Source organism: Drosophila sulfurigaster, chromosome 2R (genome assembly GCF_023558435.1).
Source record: "Drosophila sulfurigaster albostrigata strain 15112-1811.04 chromosome 2R, ASM2355843v2, whole genome shotgun sequence".
NCBI lineage: Eukaryota > Metazoa > Arthropoda > Insecta > Diptera > Drosophilidae > Drosophila > Drosophila sulfurigaster.
This window is the reverse complement of record NC_084882.1, coordinates 5,747,854-5,765,030: the sequence shown is the minus strand read 5'-3', so window position 1 is coordinate 5,765,030 and position 17,177 is coordinate 5,747,854. Positions and strand designations below refer to the sequence as shown.

Sequence of the window (17,177 nt, the reverse complement as noted above, 5' to 3'; positions counted from 1 at the left end):
AAAAGGAATTGATAAAAAAAAACAGATGAAATCACATTCATTGCCTATTTCTATGGAAACAATATCCCAAGTTGCAATATTTTTATTATTATTCCATATATAGTCTTGCGACTAGACAATATTAATCATTACTACTTCTCTTCGCCAGAAAATTCCTCAGACGCTTTCTTTTTATTTTTTTTTTAAATTATCCATATTGATGATTCTTTTTACTTTGCCGATATGAGTGCAGAATAATAGGTTATCTATTTTTTTCGCAAGTGGAACTGCTGACTTGACATCCACAAAGATTCCAGTATCGGAGAATTAATACGCTTAAAAAATTGTTTGTTCTGGGAGTTGCAAAACTAAATAACCCCGCAAAAATTTGTTCATTATTCCATTTTTTTTTCAGTAATATTGCGCGGAAAAATACGATTTCGCGCATCTGGGAACTACGCTTTAATTAAACAAGTAAGAAAGCTACAGTCGAATGTACTCGACTGTGAGATACCCGCTACCCATTTTGAATAAAATAAATATATTTTGCGGTATTTTTTTAAATATTCCGAAAATACTGCAAAAATACTAAAAAAAATGCCAAATGGTATATTTGGTATATCGAAATAGAAGTAGTATAGTAAATTGTCAGCCAAAGCAACTAAGACCCCTAGTAAGTAGGCTTTTTTGCCCATACAAAAGTATTTCTTTAATAACTTCGACAATTATTATCTGATCGCAACCAAATTTTCAGGAATCATAACTTTTATAAAAATTATTGTATATACCAAACTCGCAACCCTAGCTTTAAAATTACGCTTGTTAATTGATTTTTTTGATTTGCGGGGCGGAAGTGGGCGTGGCAAAAATTTTAAACAAACTTGATCTGCGTGCACACAAAGAAAAATATAGCTCTATCTCTTATAGTCTCTGAGATCCAGTGTTTCATACGGACGGACGGACAGACACACAGACGGAATATATATACTTTATAGGGTCGGATATGCCTCGTTCTACCTGTTACATACATTTCTTGCCGGCACAAAGTTATAATACCCTTCTACTCTATGGGTAGCGAGTATAAAAAAGAAGCCGATAAACAACTTGCGGATCAAGCCATTTTCTGCAGTAAGAAATAGCTGTGCTACTTCCATATTTGCTGCACACTCTTACTGACTTGCAGGACGAGGCTTGTAAACAAAAATATATTTTTGCAACCAATTTCAGTGAGTTATCACTCTAGTTACTCTACTGTATGTAGTGTACAATATTTTCTAAACATAATAACACAATAGCTACTTATGTATGTATGTAGATTACTTAAAATCTTGCGCCAAATTTATGAATGTATGTGTGTAGTACACACTGTGTACATGCATATGTACATGCTTGAATTAAGCTTTATTGGACTAGAAACGACAAATATGTATCTTACTTTTCAGGTAATTCACCATTCCGAATTCATCATCCACAAACGTCCACCAATTAGAAATCCTAAATATTATCAACAATTGTGTTAATTTTGAATTCATCATACTTACAATTCTTCTCACCGTGCGCAAAGTTGCTTCTAAAAAAATCGAAGGTGTCCCAAAACCATCGATGGTTCCGATGATTTGAAAACATCGATAACATCGATGTGTCACTCGATAATTCTGCACCTCTAAGCCGGCTAATATTAGCAAGACTACAGTAGCAGCATATTTTGCGCACGCAAATTGATAAACTACGAGAGTTGAAATACAATTGAATGGAACATATCGTGTACGACGACTGCTGGCAGTTATTGCAGCGTTTTGGACGGATCTCTGGCGATGCCAATGCCCAGTTCACGCTGTTCTGCCAATGCTGGCACGAGATGCAGATGCAACACATATACTCAGCACAGACCAACCAGATTGAGGTGATTGAGACCACATTGGCGGCGCTGCATGTTGCCAAGCGAGTGGCATGCGGACGACGAACCAATGGGGAACCTTTTCAAGCGACGCGAGCTCAGCGCATTGGCGGTCTATACTTACTTTATGTAATTTATCACAAGCAACCCACAAAACATTTTGTTAAAATTGAGGTTTCACCACGCACTTGGCATTCGCTTGTTAGCTTTATCGAGCAACTTCGTCTCACGTGCTTTGAGAACCCCGATACGCAGCAAGTAAGTTTCATTTTTTGGCAATTGGCACAAGAAAACGCCTTTCTTTTCACGGCTCTTGACTATTGCCATGTGTTAGATGCATTTGCTGCTTATGATAGTTTGGAAGCCATTCAAGAGGCTAGACAGCAAAAGGGCAGTAATTACAATGGACTCCAAAAACACCAATTGAAGCCAAATATAGCTAATCTCAACGAAGAGCTCCACGGTCTAACGGAATTGGTGCCCATTTGTAAACCGCTCTGTCAACTCGAAGAATCTTACAACACACAGATGATACGCCATCGCACTTCATTTGGTCCCACAAAGATCTTCAGTGAAATTCAGGATGTTTTCTTTAAAATCAACGAACTAGTTCCTTCCGAAGAGAAGCCCAGCACTTCAAGTATGGCAAAGAGTCAAATAGAAAAAAGAAATCAGGTGCGGCAAAAAGCAATGTATGGAGAGTCCAAATCGAAGTTAAATGACAACATGGATCAGTTAACTGAAGCTTATAAGGAAGCACATGAGCGTCGCATGTCATCGGCAACAGTTTTTGACCACAGATTGCCAGACGATGTGCTCAAAGATCTGAAATCTTGATTTGCCGCTAAAACCGTGTGATAAACAGAGTTTTAACTATGCAAATAATAATAATATTTAATCAATAGAATGTAAATAAAAATGCATACTATGTAGTTTGCGCTCAATGCGTTCCCCTTTTAACATATCGAACGGGTTATCATCTCAACAATGTGCAGAGTTGTCGCCACAACACTAATTAAGCGTATTATTGCGCATTGAGAAGCTATTCTTGCCACCATTCAACTGTAAGTCAGCATACACACATATGTATGTATTTAAATAGAGACCTTTGATGAATAATAAATAAAATGTATATCTACTTATACTTTTTGAATGCCTCAGCGTCGCACAATTTATTAAATTGCAAATTGCTGAGGGCATTCAAAAACTATGCCTACGTTTGTAAAAATGTTATTTTTTTATTCAATTGACTTCTCATTTCCGTTTTACATCATAATAAGCAAATCGCTCTGCAACGATCATATTTCTATACAAAGAAGTCCAATTGATCATGGTGGCGATTATCTTTAAATGTCTTTTTCTTTTCACTGTTTCGACTTTGGTTTTTGTTTTTATGAATTACAAAGGAAATTTAAATAATTTGAAGGCGCCAAAATTTGCACTTTTTTTCGATAAGTATATAAAATATTAGTCGAAGTACGACAACATGCTCAGAATCATTGTCTCATGATGAATGATGCGGCTTCATAAGCCTCTCGTCTCTTACACACAACCAATTATGGAAAGATGCGGCGGAAGCGACTACTTAACGGAAATTTATATAACGCAGCCCAGTATAAACAGAGTATAACCTTCACCCTCGTGTCGATTTTAGTAAACACTTCTATACTATTATATATGTACACATTTGTGCAGTTTATTTCAACCACTATTAATTTATTACTTTCAGGTGGACATCAACGTGACATGCCCCGAGCCAAAAATCAAAAGAAGCAGGCTGAACAGACGAAAGACAAAATAACTGATGGAATGGCAGTGGAACAATTTAAATCCAAGAAAAAGGGATATCACATGAACTGCAAAAAATTTATAATGTCATCTGATAATTTGGGGACGTTGAATTATGCCAGAAAAACAGAAGAAAAAAGATAAATAGTCGGGTGATACGCTGGGCGGAGCAAATAAAAATAATGCTTACATGTAGAGACGGCAGAGTGGAACGTACTGTCTTGCTTGGAGAAAAAACTTATAAGATCAAGCGCAAAACTAGCAGCAAAAGCCGCAATCTGGGTATCTATCCTATAGAATATTTACTGACTTTGATTAAATTTGTAATCACAAATAGTAAATAAGTAGCTAATAAGCTGCCAAATAGCAACATCTAAACACGCATCTCACAAGAAAATTGACAGAGTCTTCACGAAACGTCCTCACACTTTTATTGATCATGTGGTCTTTGGTATGCTTCCTGAGGACAGTAAAAGCACGGAGACCGGTCCCAAAGTCAAATTTGCAGCAAGCGTAGGCGTAAGTAATGACATATAGAACAAACTATAATCTATTACATTTCTTCTTTTTTGTTTTGCATCAGCCATAGGAACATGCCTTTACTATTTCGGTAAGAATTGGCTTGACCTCGGACATTGGCTTTTGTCCAAGTGCTGTATACGCAGAAACTTTGAGACATGGATTTAAAATAATGTAATGGAAAATACATTATCAGATTGCAAATTAACTTATGTTCAATAAAAATCGTCCTTTTTGCGTGTACACTTGTTTCGAGTTGCGGTCAACGCGTTTACTTCATTTGGTTTTCACTCTTTCTGCTCATAAAGGTGACAACTTGCACATTATATATGTAGATGTAACAATGCATAACCTGTATAATCACTGTTGGTTGAATGCGGATGTTAATGGAGTTCATTGGCGCATCTATCACGTACCGTTCTTGTACAAGTTGCAGTCAAAATTTGATATGAATTAGCATTCGATTCTGGGCATTCAATGTCGGGGATTTATGGTTAATTCATGCAATCGTTAATCTGGGCAAGTTTATCACAAAACCGGATTGCCTGACTTCGGGATTGCTCGTCCGTTCCTAAAATGAACGGCAGCGGCCTGGCTAGAAACCAGCATTTGTCTAGAACTTTAATTTCCGTGCCGGCAACAGCAGCCATCTGGATGAGGCCCCCATCATGATGTACGCCAAAATCGATGATAAATAGTGATTATGTATTCCGGTGAGTACGCAATGCAATTCCAGGTGAGCTTTTCCCTTCATAATCTATCCATTGCTCCTTCTACTTCAGTGTTAAACTTAATGAGCAAAATCAATTGATCATCGAATTCACTAAACAAAGACCCAAAACTTTGTTCGACAAAATTCAAATTTAAGGACTTTTTAGTAAGCCCCTAAATCGAATGCCCTACTACGCGTTATGTGAGTTGGAAATGAGAGTATATTCAACTACTTCAACGCCGACAACGACAATGGTTGTAGATAACTTATTTAACATAGGTGTAAATAAAAAAATAATAAACGTTAACCGAATACAATAACAATAAAGTAAAATTAACTTGAAAACTTAGCTCTGAATACATGTAGTTTACCGGTCAACCTCCAATACAACATAACTCAATGACAGGAGGCTATCTATCTATAAATTAAAGTTTCACTAAATTTTAATATTAAAAATAAATATATACATATATATTTTAATTTTGTCAGCAAAGTTTCCATTAGTGGTCATGTTGAGGAAGACGACGAAACGCCTTTCTAGCAGTTTTGTGTTTGGTATTTCAATGGATTGATATTTGTAACTGCGTCAAAGTCGGCATGTAGTGGATGTCGATGAGATATGCTGACCCCTCATTTTTGCCTTTGGTTGTTTAATTAATTTGATAGTAATAAACTCACATATCGCATGTGTGATATTTAAACACCTTTAAACGAAAAAAATGGTGTTAAAAATATACATTCTGCAAAATGTTTTTTATGTATGTACATTTCAAAAATTTTGAAAATAAGACTAGACTCCAATAGTTGTCGTTTTCGAATTATTAATAAAAGCACGTGACAAAAAAACGCTAGTCATATTTGACTTTGTCTTGAAAAATGTGTAAGTCGGCGAAATGAAGTAATGTAACAGATAACAAAAATATTATAAAACATAACATTTTAACCTTAAACAAACAAGAAAAAGACCAAATCTAACTAGAAACGCTGCCCTGCATTGTTTTAAGCAACTATTTCCTGGAAATTACCATATATTATATAATGTTCTTTGTGCTGCCTGGTGACTAGCTTAAAAAGGAGCCCCGAAAAAGTTATTTCTTTTAAAGTAAATTTAAAAAATGCATAGGTGCACAATAAGAAGCGGTTTCTTATAATTTGATCTGTAAGTTGAGTTTATTAACACTTCAATTTTCCAATATGCATGTTTGTTTTTGTTTTCCAGACTTCAAACATCAATAAACTTGAGTTGTATTCGCTGAAATGAGAGTTCTACGTTAATATTGCTGCTCTTATTTGCAGCGGGAGACATATCATTAAATGTTAGTTTTAAGAATTTGATGAAGTTGAGAAAACACAATAACATTAACTAACATATATGTATATTTAATTAACGCTGGCGAAGCTGGAGTCTCAGCTGACTAGTACTATAGAACTCTTGGGGTCCCAATGAAAGTTTAAGATTCAGATTTTCTTGCATACTCAAAATGTGTTTATTAATTGTAGTTGTTTTACATCACTAAAGAATTTGTGTAAAAGTCAAATGACCTTCTCAAAGTTAGGCTACATATGAAAATAAAAATAATGATAATATAGTTAAAGCAAACATTTTTCAATAAAACTGCTTTAATTCTTGAAGGCACATTTTTAGGTCAGATCGTGAATTAAATTATACAAAGGTCTATAATGGACGAATAATAAACTGCATTTTACAGAGGTTTCCATCCGATCTGCTTTTCCCGATCGCGATGTAGTTGTGTAAGCAAGTGCAAGCGCAATTGGGTGACGCTTTCTAACATTACGTTACACAATTTGCATTGCAGCATTGACATATCTCTTCGACTGCAAAATAATTGAACATGTTTATTATTTGTAAGGTAAATAGTCAAGGCGTATAAATACTTACAAGTTGCGCCACTCGTAAAGTTGTTTGCAATTCGCTTGTAAGGCCAACAAGTTACTCATATTCTCGATTTCGAGTTCGTAATAGCAATGTATAGGCAATATGGCTCGCTTGCCAAGCGGTTCGGCGGCAGGTTCCAAATCAGACATGTCCTCCCAAACATGATCAGAATTTGACAGGTTACGTTCAATAAAACTCCGATCTTTGTTCAGAACCCTACAAAATAAAGAAATTAAAAAGAATCGCAACAATTGATAGTTATTTATAAAGACCGTGTAAGCAAAGATTGCAGTTGATTAAAAATAGTAGCACGACCCTCATCTGTAGCGGTGGGCAGTTGATTAGGGTCGCTGTGGAAGAACAACATGTCGATATTGTAACGCATTTGATTGATCTAAAATATAAGTTTCAAAATTTTAAAATTAAATCAATTCCATTGCAAAATAATATTTACAATACGAATATCGTCCTCAATAACTGCGACATCCAAATTAACGACCATGTCGTGCTCTTCAAAATGAGATTGCATAGTTTTCAATGCAGAAAAGCCGTGAATATTTGGCATAAGAGTAGTGCCTCGAGCAGTCAACTTATCACCATCGGTTTCACTGACGGACGCTGCCACCACCATTTGATTATGGCGATCTTGTGGGTCGGAATCTAGAAGAACACCATTAACTGATTCTCGCTCAATAACCACAGTCTTAAATAAGCCGACGCGTAGCATTGAACACATAGATGTTTCAAGTGGACTGAATGGCCCTTTAAGCATTATAGTTTGATTGCATTTATCCAGAGGCGGTGGCTTCAAGTTTTGGTCAGTTGGGTTCTGAACCGAACGTAAATAATCCTCGATGATGTGATGTTTTTCCGTATGACTTTCATGGCACGCAACCTCTTGCTTGCTTATGCGAAAGTCATGATCCTTACGCGACATATAATCTTCATATGCTCGACGAGCCAATTGTCGTTCCACAAGTTTGTCATTGAGTAGTCCATCACGCATATGCAGTAATACAGCAGCGACGTTGTTGACCAATGAGTATATCTCCAATTCAATAGTTCCGCGCTTTGATACTGTAGTCAACATTTCGACTGCCTCATTATCCCAACGGTTATAGTTGCTAACCAATGACGATGGCTGTATCAAAGCCAGCCGGCATTCAAGCATACGCGGTGGCAGTTGATCTAATTTATATTTCAGCTCATATGGCATCATTCGCAGCTGATCTATAGCCAATAATGCTGTATTACCGTAATCAATAAAGCGCACACTAAACTTTGGATTCCTATTTGCTTGAGTTTCGACCCTGATGACAGTTGCGCGCTGATAGTGTTGCTTATGCATTGCCAGAAGCTCCAGGCCCGTTGTAATAATGCTTGGATTCTTCACATGACAGCTAAGGTGCTGTGGTGAATTAATTAGTTCAGTCATGCTGTCGATGCGATCCAACAGTTCATTTGGTTGAAAGTAAAACTTGCTACAATTTACAATCTACAAAAACAAAAATGGTTCGTATTTATTAGTTAAAAACTGTGTCGTTCATTTACATATATATCGGGATTTTGCACTTACATGCGATATTTTGCCTGCCACAATCTTGTCAAAGACGGATGGTAGAGGAAGTAGCTCAACATTCCATTTCTTGCATGGTGGCACCCAGGTGCTGTCACTGACAACTCCAATCCCGTGTTGTTCAACATACTTAAGAGCACTGGTTTTTCTGAAAAAAGCATACAAAATTTAATGATTAAAGAATCGAAACCTTAGAAGTATAGCTTTCATAAAAAATGGACATTCCTTTTAGAAAATATATCAATTAAAGCGAATTGTACTGTTATCTTACTCTATAACGTGAAGAGGGCGATATGCATTATTTAGACGCATTCTAACAGCCTTGTAAACCTCGGTCGCGACGCGTCCCGGCACATGAATGGGATTCATGTAATTATATTCATCGTCATCCTCTTTGAATGTTACAAATATCTTTTCAGAACCATGCGAAAATGTAACATCCATTTTCTTGGCCGGAATTTTGCCTCTAAAAATAATTCCTTAATCCGTCGAGTATATAATTCACCCATATACCGTGGCTCAAATTTAGTAAAGTAGACAGTGCGACAAGGATCGTTGCCATTAGTAGCTCGGTATATGTTGCTATCGTAGTCCTCGTTTGCTTTATCGGCGCGCATGAAATAATTGGGATAAAATGCGCCGGCAATGATTACTTTCAAAACTATGGCTTTTCATGATCATTCCAAGACTTGCAAGCACTAGATGGCATGTTTTGTAGATACATAGAAGTACAGCGTTGCTGCAGGTCTTGTACCATCAAATGCATCTCTCGAAGAGAACGCAAACAAACACAAAACCGCCGAGCCCATTGGTGTTCCGAATCCTTTTGCATTCTGTCCTGACATATGTTCAGATACATCTAAAAAGATTTCAAAATTCATCAATTTTACAGTCAAATACTTTGCGAGTATATTAGGAGACTTTACTAACTTTGTACATGCGATATACAGCAATCATGTCCGACCCAGAACCATCGGAGAAAGCGTAGCGCATCCAAAAAAGCTTCATTTTGTCCTCGTCTTTCAGTGAGAAACAATCCACGAACAGACATTCCAGCAGCTATGGGACAAATTCGGACAAGACCTTCTTTCTCAAATCTTCAATAAAATGTCGTGACCTTTCGTGACTTACCCATGATAATAGCCTCGTCGAGGCAATTAAATACGTAACCAAGTATAATAAGGCGGCTCAAACGCACGTCTAGGGGGAGACGTGTCATAATGCGACCCCAATGGGTGATATCGCCGTCGAGATCCTCGTAAACTCCATCAACCGTAGTAAAAAAGGGCTCCAACCTCCTTCAGCAAGAGGACCGTGTTGTGTATGTCGAATAGATTTGGTGGCGACATCGCTAGGGCCAGAATTTCAGTTGGGCTACCCATGTCAAGTTCCTTGGCTTTTAGTATCGAATTCTCAAGTGGCGATCGAAGCATCTCGGGGACTCCAAACTCTTTCATTTCATTTAAATAAAAGTCCTTTGTGACCATACGATAAACACGACCACTTCGTAGACGTCCAACACGTCCAGCTCGTTGGCGACAATTCACTTTGGAGGCCCACTCCAAGCGAAGGCTTTTAAAATTCGATGCAGAATTGGTATGTAGCACTTTGGTAAGGCAAAAGTCAATGACATAGGATACATCTGGCACGGTTATAGAGCTTTCCGAAATATTTGTAGTCAGTATCACCTTGCGATGGCCAACGGGAGGTGGTTGAAAGACTTCTGCTTGAGCCTCGGGCGACAACAACGAATGGCATCGCACAATTGTAATTTCAGTACTGGGACTGTGAATGTGAAATCAATCAGTTATCGGATAATAAAATATTAAGTTAATTTTTTTACTTTTCTCCCATTACTTGTTTAATATGCTCAGCCATAGTATCAATCTCATGGATGCCTGGCAAAAAAAATGAGCACTGCTCCCGTGCGCTTCGACTCCTCATAGGTTTGTCGGGATGTCCCAACCGCCTTGCGTTCCATGTTGTCAATCACCAAAAGTATTTTAATGGCATCGCCATAGCGATCTGGTGATATACCTGGTTCCCGCTGTTGGGGCTCATCCTTGCAATGAATATTCTTGAACTGATCTCTATAGTATTTAACTAGCGGATATTTGCGGCCATGACTAGCAGTAACCACGGGTGGTATCCATGAAGTGCTAGCAAAATACTTGCAAAACTCGTTAGCATCAATAGTGGCAGACATCAGGATGACTTTGACATGACGAGAATTCAGTGCCAGCAGTCGGCGTACAACAATCAACAAAAAGTCCATGTCCTCATCCCGCTCATGTACCTCATCCAAGATAATGTGAGTGTAGTGTGTGAGTGTCTTTTGATTAATGAGATTATTCAACAATACACCTGTGGTACAATACAATAAGCGAGTGTCCTCCATATTAGCGGGACGGTGTAGGCCAACTTGATATCCACACACAGTTCCTGGTTGCCATTGCCGTTCCTGGCAAACACGATTGGCAATCGATATGGCAGCGATACGTCGTGGCTGTGTTACAACAATTTTACAGAACTCGCGCCTCTTGAAAGCTTCATCCAATATGTACTGCGGCACCTGTTGAAAAAAAAAAAAAACAAATTAAACTCCCGACACCTATTATTAATAAAAGCAAAACACTGCAATATATATACATAAATGACTGTGATCAAGTATATACTTAATACGGTTACACACATTTTCTGTATAAACGAAGATACTCTATAGTATGTAATGGTTAAAAAAATCTTAGAAATTTAAAATAAAAATTCATGAAATTAATGTCAGTTGTTGCAAGTTGCAACGTCTTGGACGGACTGACGATACCAATGACAAGTTGAAGCTGTTCTCGTCATGCTGTAAATAAATACAATCAAAACACATGTACTCAGCGCAGACCAACCACATCGAGGTGATTGAGACAACATTGGCGGTGCTGCATCTTACGGAAGAGAGTTGCCTGCTGATGGCGAGCTAATGGTGAAGGAAACTCATCGAATTGCATGCATATAATTTATGCCATACATTTCAAACTTGGGACCCGCTTGTCTGTTTTGTCAAGAAACTATATCACGCACCCTTTGACTAGCACAACTCCCAAAGAAGCTTTTACTTTTGGCAATTCGTACAAGAGAATGCATTTCTTGGTGCTTGTGAAATTTTGGCAAACCCTGAAGACAGCAAAAGCAATGAACTCCAATAACATCAATTGAAGCCAAAGAGAGTCAATCTCAACGAAGAGCTTAACTGCCTAGCGATTTATAAGCAACTCTGCCGACTTGAGGAATCTTACGACACGCAGATGATACGACATTCGCACTTCATTTGCGCCCACAAAGATCTTTATTGGAATTTAGAATATTTTCGTTAAAATCAGAGATCTGCATAGAATATTTAATCAATATGTAAATTAAAAGCATACCTGTGTAGTTTTACCACAGCCCGTCTCTCCTTTTAATATAACCACCGGATTATCATTAATGGCGGCCATAATTTCTCCACAATGTGCATATATGGGCAAATTCTTGTCCCGATTTAAATCGAAGTGATATTTCTCATAGTAGGCTTCATCAGAGCGCACGCGAGGCTGCTCTTCCATTTCGCCGTCATCGTCGTCACTATCCAAATCATTAAGTGTTTTATTGCGCATTGAGAAGTTGTTCTTGTTACCATCCAACTGTAAAGTCAACATACATATATATACATGTACATATATTCTTGAAAAATGTGTCAAATTTCCATTCATTTACTTCGCCGTACCCACACTCATTAAATTTTAACATACATACATACACACATCGTGTATAAACTTTTTTTCTTACTTTCTTCATGAGTTCTTTTTCTTTCTCGGCGATTTCATTCACATAATCCGTGCCAACCATTTTGCGTTTGATCGGATTGGAGTCTTTAGTCTCCACGGCTAGAATTTTGGGATCGCCAGTTATACACCCTTGTAAAGCGTTCCCTCGCTTGAATTCCTTTGAAAAATCGAAAAAGTCCATTATATCGGAGTCCATGCTGACATTAAGTTGCAGCGTTCACTTCAAATAAAACGACATTAACCAATCCACCCGGGAACTAGTATGCAACAGAGCGGTTAAACGGTAAATGAAAAAAACACCTCAAAATATCGATATATTCATTAGTTAGACAGCGTTTACCAACACAGACTAAAATATTCGCAGTAAACGGACTAGCTGACTATAAACTATCGATTTTTTTCACTCAAATATCTAAATATTTTTAATTCTATTAAAATTAAATTATATCTTTAAAATTAATTTAAATTTGTTACGGACTGGTTGTCTTCCTGGGGCCGCGCCGGCTGGCTCATCGGTACTCAGGTGGAGTTCCATCCCTGGCCCGCAGTCCGCACAATCGATAAGTCCACCGATATTAACAGCTGTTTTTTACAACAGAAAAAAACACATCACTAACAAAACAAAACAGCTGCCGCGCAATTGGAAATTGCGCTAAACAAAAGGAAATCCAAAACAAACTATTGACGACGGTAAGTAAAGAAAACGACAATAATGTACGACTCACTGATCCATTTATTATTTGAATAGGGCCACAGCTGGACCCCGGCGTACCCACCCTGCCTGAGATGGCCACATCGGCGCCATCTCCCTTTGCGTTGGCCACTATATCAGTGGCTGCTCCTCATCCGGTGTAGCGCTGTCGAATTTCCCTCCCCTCCATGCTGAGAAGACTCACACAACCATGTTCAACGTAAGTACTTTTATATTATTCCTGAATTTTTCTTAATTACTAACATTTAATTTATTTACAGGTATAATATTAATAGATATTCGAATTTCATTACAGCTACACGGAACAGGATTCGAAGCAAAAGCAAATAACAAAACAAACAAAGCGGAACAACAAAGAAATAATAACGGAGTAGGGACAATTTATATATGTTACGTAAAGAGATCACAGATAGGTATATTTATGTATGTATGTATGTATACGCATATTTGGGTGTATGTATGTATGCTTGATTCGCTTAAATGTCTACCTTGACCTGCCTAAGAGCTCTTGAGGTTTGGTGAAGGGGCGATAGGTGATAATATAGTTCATATATGTATATACTTTTTTTTTATAAATACAACCATACATTTGTATCTCAGTAGAGGCAAATGTTGATCTGGATCTACTCTGCCATTTTACAACAAAATATTGATTTATTTTACTTTAATTTGTACTCTACTTTAATTTATGGTTTTATTTAATTTACTTTGGAATTTTAATTTACTTTAATATGATTTTATACGTTTTGTCTTTTAATATGTTTCTTATATTTTTCACTAATTAAAATAATATGTTTTATAGTCTTTAATTCAATTTAATCTAATTTAAATATTGCTCTAGTCTTCAAAGTTAAATTCTTGTTGTTTAGTTTTTAGGTGAGTCTTCAAATTATATTCTCTTTTCTACATTAATTCTTTTACACTCAAATACGATTCTTTTAAATTCAATGTAGTGCGATGTTGTATTTCATATATGTAAATATATATAATATTTATTTCTACAGTGTTTTAATAATCTTTTATTAAGAGTTTGTTGAGCGAGAGTGCACGGAAAACTTGTCGGCGAACCGGCCGGGCCTGGTGACACTGTAGCTCGACTCACTCAGACTGGCTTCTCCTCTTTGTTCGGCGTAGGACGCGTCAACTGGCATCCGCTGCTCCACATCGTTGGTATGCTCCCACTGGTGATGAACGGCGGCTGTCCTCGTGGCTCGACGTCAGGAATGCCTGGTGTCGTCTTGCGGTGGCAGTTATCCGCACTCTGGCTTTGCTCCAGCGGTGATATCGTTCGTTGGATGTCGCGCGCCGTTAGTGTCTTTTTTTTTCTACGTTAATGTTGGCTTCGCAAACAAAGAAAAGTAACGCACAATGCAACCTGCCAAGAAAATCGACTGGCACTCTTCTTTAGGTGGACCGTCTCCAACCTCGTTCTCAATTCAACTCCGTGTCACAACTCAGACGAGAAAAGACAGTCAAGATCGTCCAGCACGATCTTCCGGCCGACCGTCTCCAACCTCGATCCAAAATCAACTCCTCGACTCAACAAAAAATCCACATGCTCCTCTAGTGAAAAAAGTTGACGTTTCCTTTTCATCTCCTATTTAACAGGAGGAGCAGTTTAAAACTCCCTCCCACCCCTGGAGTTGCAATTTCCTGCCTCCGATACATCGCCTCGCGATAAATAAGAAATTCAAACTGTATGTACATTTTCTTGTAAAAAGTCTATTTATATATAAGACTTGGATCAAAATTACATTGGCAAGGGGAGCTGCCCAACAGTAGCGTAACAAAATGACACGTAAGTGGGATAAATCCAGAATTGATGTTCTCATTCTATTGTTGTACAGTGAGTATTCTGTCAATGTAGTTTTGCTTTTGGAATCAAAGTAAATATTCCAATATTTATATAATTTCATTAGTATTTTATATCTTTCAATATAAATCGATTCAAAATACTAGCAACTAGTTATGTGTATATGTATGTGGTGCGCTTCTATACCCTCGTTTCGGTGTTAGTAAATGCATTGCTTCGATATGTACACATGCGTGCATATCAAAATCGAAAGTTTATTTCAACCTTTATTAATTTATTACTTTCAGGCGGAAATCAACGTGACCTGGCACGAGCCAAAAATCAAAAGTCTGAACAGACGAAAGGCAAAATAACTGATGGAATGGCAGTGGAACAATTTAAATCCAAGAAAAAGCGATATCACATGAACTGCAAAAAATTTATAATGTCATCCGATAATTTGGGGACGTTGAATTATGCCAGAAAAACAGAAGAAAAAAGATAAATAGTCTGGTGCTACGCTGGGCGGAGCAAATAAAAATAACGCTTACATGTAAAGACGGCAGAGTGGAACGTACTGTCTTGCTTGGAGAAAAAACTTATAAGATCAAGCGCAAAACTAGGAGCAAAAGCCGCAATCTGGGTATCTATCCTATAGAATATTTACTGACTTTGATTAAATTTGTAATCACATAGTAAATAAGTAGCTAATAAGCTGCCAAATAGCAACATCTAAACACGCATCTCACAAGAAAATTGACAGAGTCTTCACGAAACCTCCTCACACTTTTATTGATCATGTGATCTTTGGTATGCTTCCTGAGGACAGTAAAAGCCCGGAGACCGGTCCCAAAGTCAAATTTGCAGCAAGCGTAGGCGTAAGTAATGACATATAGAACAAACTATAATCTATTACATTTCTTCTTTTTTTGTTTTGCATCAGCCATAGGAACATGCCTTTACTATTTCGGTAAGAATTGGCTTGACCTCGGACATTGGCTTTTGTCCAAGTGCTGTATACGCAGAAACTTTGAGACATGGATTTAAAATAATGTAATGAAAAATACATTATCAGATTGCAAATTAACTTATGTTCAATAAAAATCGTCCTTTTTGCGTGTACACTTGTTTCGAGTTGCGGTAAACGCGTTTACATCATTTGGTTTTCACTCTTTCTGCTCATAAAGGTGACAACTTGCACATTATATATGTAGATGTAACAATGCATACTCTGTATAATCACTGTTGGTTGAATGCGGATGTTAATGGAGTTCATTGGCGCATCTATCACGTACCGTTCTTGTACAAGTTGCAGTCAAAATTTGATATGAATTAGCATTCGATTCTGGGCGTTCAATGTCGGGGATTTATGGTTAATTCATTCAATCGTTAATCTGGGCAAGTTTATCACAAAACCGGATTGCCTGACTTCGGGATTGCTCGTCCGTTCCTAAAATGAACGGCAGCGGCCTGGCTAGTAACCAGCATTTGTCTAGATTTTTAATTTCCGTGCCGGCAACAGCAGCCATCTGGATGAGGCCCCCATCATGATGTACGCCAAAATCGATGATAAATAGTGATTATGTATTCCGGTGAGTACGCAATGCAATTCCAGGTGAGCTTTTACCTTCATAATCTATCCATTGCTCCTTCTACTTCAGTGTTAAACTTAATGAGCAAAATCAATTGATCATCGAATGCATTAAACAAAGACCCAAAACTTTGTTCGACAAAATTCAAATTTAAGGACTTTTTAGTAAGCCCCTAAATCGAATGCCCTACTACGCGTTATGTGAGTTGGAAATGAGAGTATATTCAACTACTTCAACGCCGACAACGACAATGGTTGTAGATAACTTATTTAACATAGGTGTAAATAAAAAAATAATAAACGTTAACCGAATACAATAACAATAAAGTAAAATTAACTTGAAAACTTAGCTCTGAATACATGTAGTTTACCGGTCAACCTCCAATACAACATAACTCAAAGACAAGACGCTATCTATCTATAAATTAAAGTTTCACTAAATTTTAATATTAAAAATAAATATATACATATATATTTTAATTTTGTCAGCAAAGTTTCCATTAGTGGTCATGTTGAGGAAGACGACGAAACGCCTTTCTAGCAGTTTTGTGTTTGGTATTTCAATGGATTGATATTTGTAACTGCGTCAAAGTCGGCATGTAGTGGATGTCGATGAGATATGCTGACCCCTCATTTTTGCCTTTGGTTGTTTAAGTAATTTGATAGTAATAAACTCACATATAGGCATATACAGGATCGCATGTGTGAAATTCAAACATCTTTAAACGAAAAAAAAAATTGTGTTAAAAATATAAATTCTGCAAAATGTTTTTTACGTATGTACATTTCAAAAATTTTGAAAATAAGACTAGCCTCCAATAGTTGTCGTTTTCGAATTATTAATAAAAGCACGTGACAAAAAACGCTAGTCATATTTGACTTTGTCTTGAAAAATGTGT

General features: G+C 37.3%; 1 protein-coding gene, 3 long non-coding RNA genes and 1 pseudogene across 7 annotated transcripts; 3 read left to right on the top strand and 2 right to left on the bottom strand.

The window, feature by feature from the left end:
- The first annotated feature begins 1,621 nt into the window (after nucleotides 1–1,621).
- On the top strand, nucleotides 1,622–4,438 carry LOC133837535 (uncharacterized). Of its 3 annotated transcripts, none has more exons than XM_062268330.1 (3): nucleotides 1,622–2,940; nucleotides 3,606–4,183; nucleotides 4,248–4,438. In XM_062268330.1, exon 1 carries the CDS (start codon nucleotides 1,730–1,732, stop codon nucleotides 2,711–2,713), a length of 984 nt encoding a protein of 327 aa, XP_062124314.1. In that variant the 5' UTR covers nucleotides 1,622–1,729; the 3' UTR covers nucleotides 2,714–2,940; nucleotides 3,606–4,183; nucleotides 4,248–4,438. The 3 variants fall into 3 exon arrangements, 2 of the variants coding, with proteins under 2 accessions (XP_062124314.1, XP_062124315.1); XM_062268331.1 differs by having other exon boundaries at nucleotides 1,623–2,134; XR_009893817.1 differs by lacking the exon at nucleotides 1,622–2,940 and adding an exon at nucleotides 3,365–3,500.
- A 1,914-nt stretch (nucleotides 4,439–6,352) lies between these two features.
- LOC133836621 (probable ATP-dependent RNA helicase spindle-E) lies at nucleotides 6,353–12,569 on the bottom strand (annotated as a pseudogene).
- Nucleotides 12,570–12,727: 158 nt separating this feature from the next.
- On the top strand, nucleotides 12,728–13,298 carry LOC133836622 (uncharacterized). 2 transcript variants are annotated; one of them, XR_009893751.1, is made up of 3 exons: nucleotides 12,728–12,873; nucleotides 12,932–13,094; nucleotides 13,171–13,285. It is a non-coding gene; the product is annotated as an uncharacterized LOC133836622 (long non-coding RNA). The 2 variants fall into 2 exon arrangements; XR_009893750.1 differs by having other exon boundaries at nucleotides 12,729–12,873; nucleotides 13,156–13,298.
- A 1,255-nt stretch (nucleotides 13,299–14,553) lies between these two features.
- LOC133836158 (uncharacterized) lies at nucleotides 14,554–15,927 on the top strand. Its single transcript, XR_009893683.1, has 4 exons — nucleotides 14,554–14,693; nucleotides 14,996–15,330; nucleotides 15,384–15,565; nucleotides 15,631–15,927. It is a non-coding gene; the product is annotated as an uncharacterized LOC133836158 (long non-coding RNA).
- Nucleotides 15,928–16,693: 766 nt separating this feature from the next.
- LOC133836162 (uncharacterized) lies at nucleotides 16,694–17,171 on the bottom strand. Its single transcript, XR_009893686.1, has 2 exons — nucleotides 17,063–17,171; nucleotides 16,694–16,997 (listed from the first exon to the last, which is right to left on the bottom strand). It is a non-coding gene; the product is annotated as an uncharacterized LOC133836162 (long non-coding RNA).
- Nucleotides 17,172–17,177: the final 6 nt, after the last annotated feature.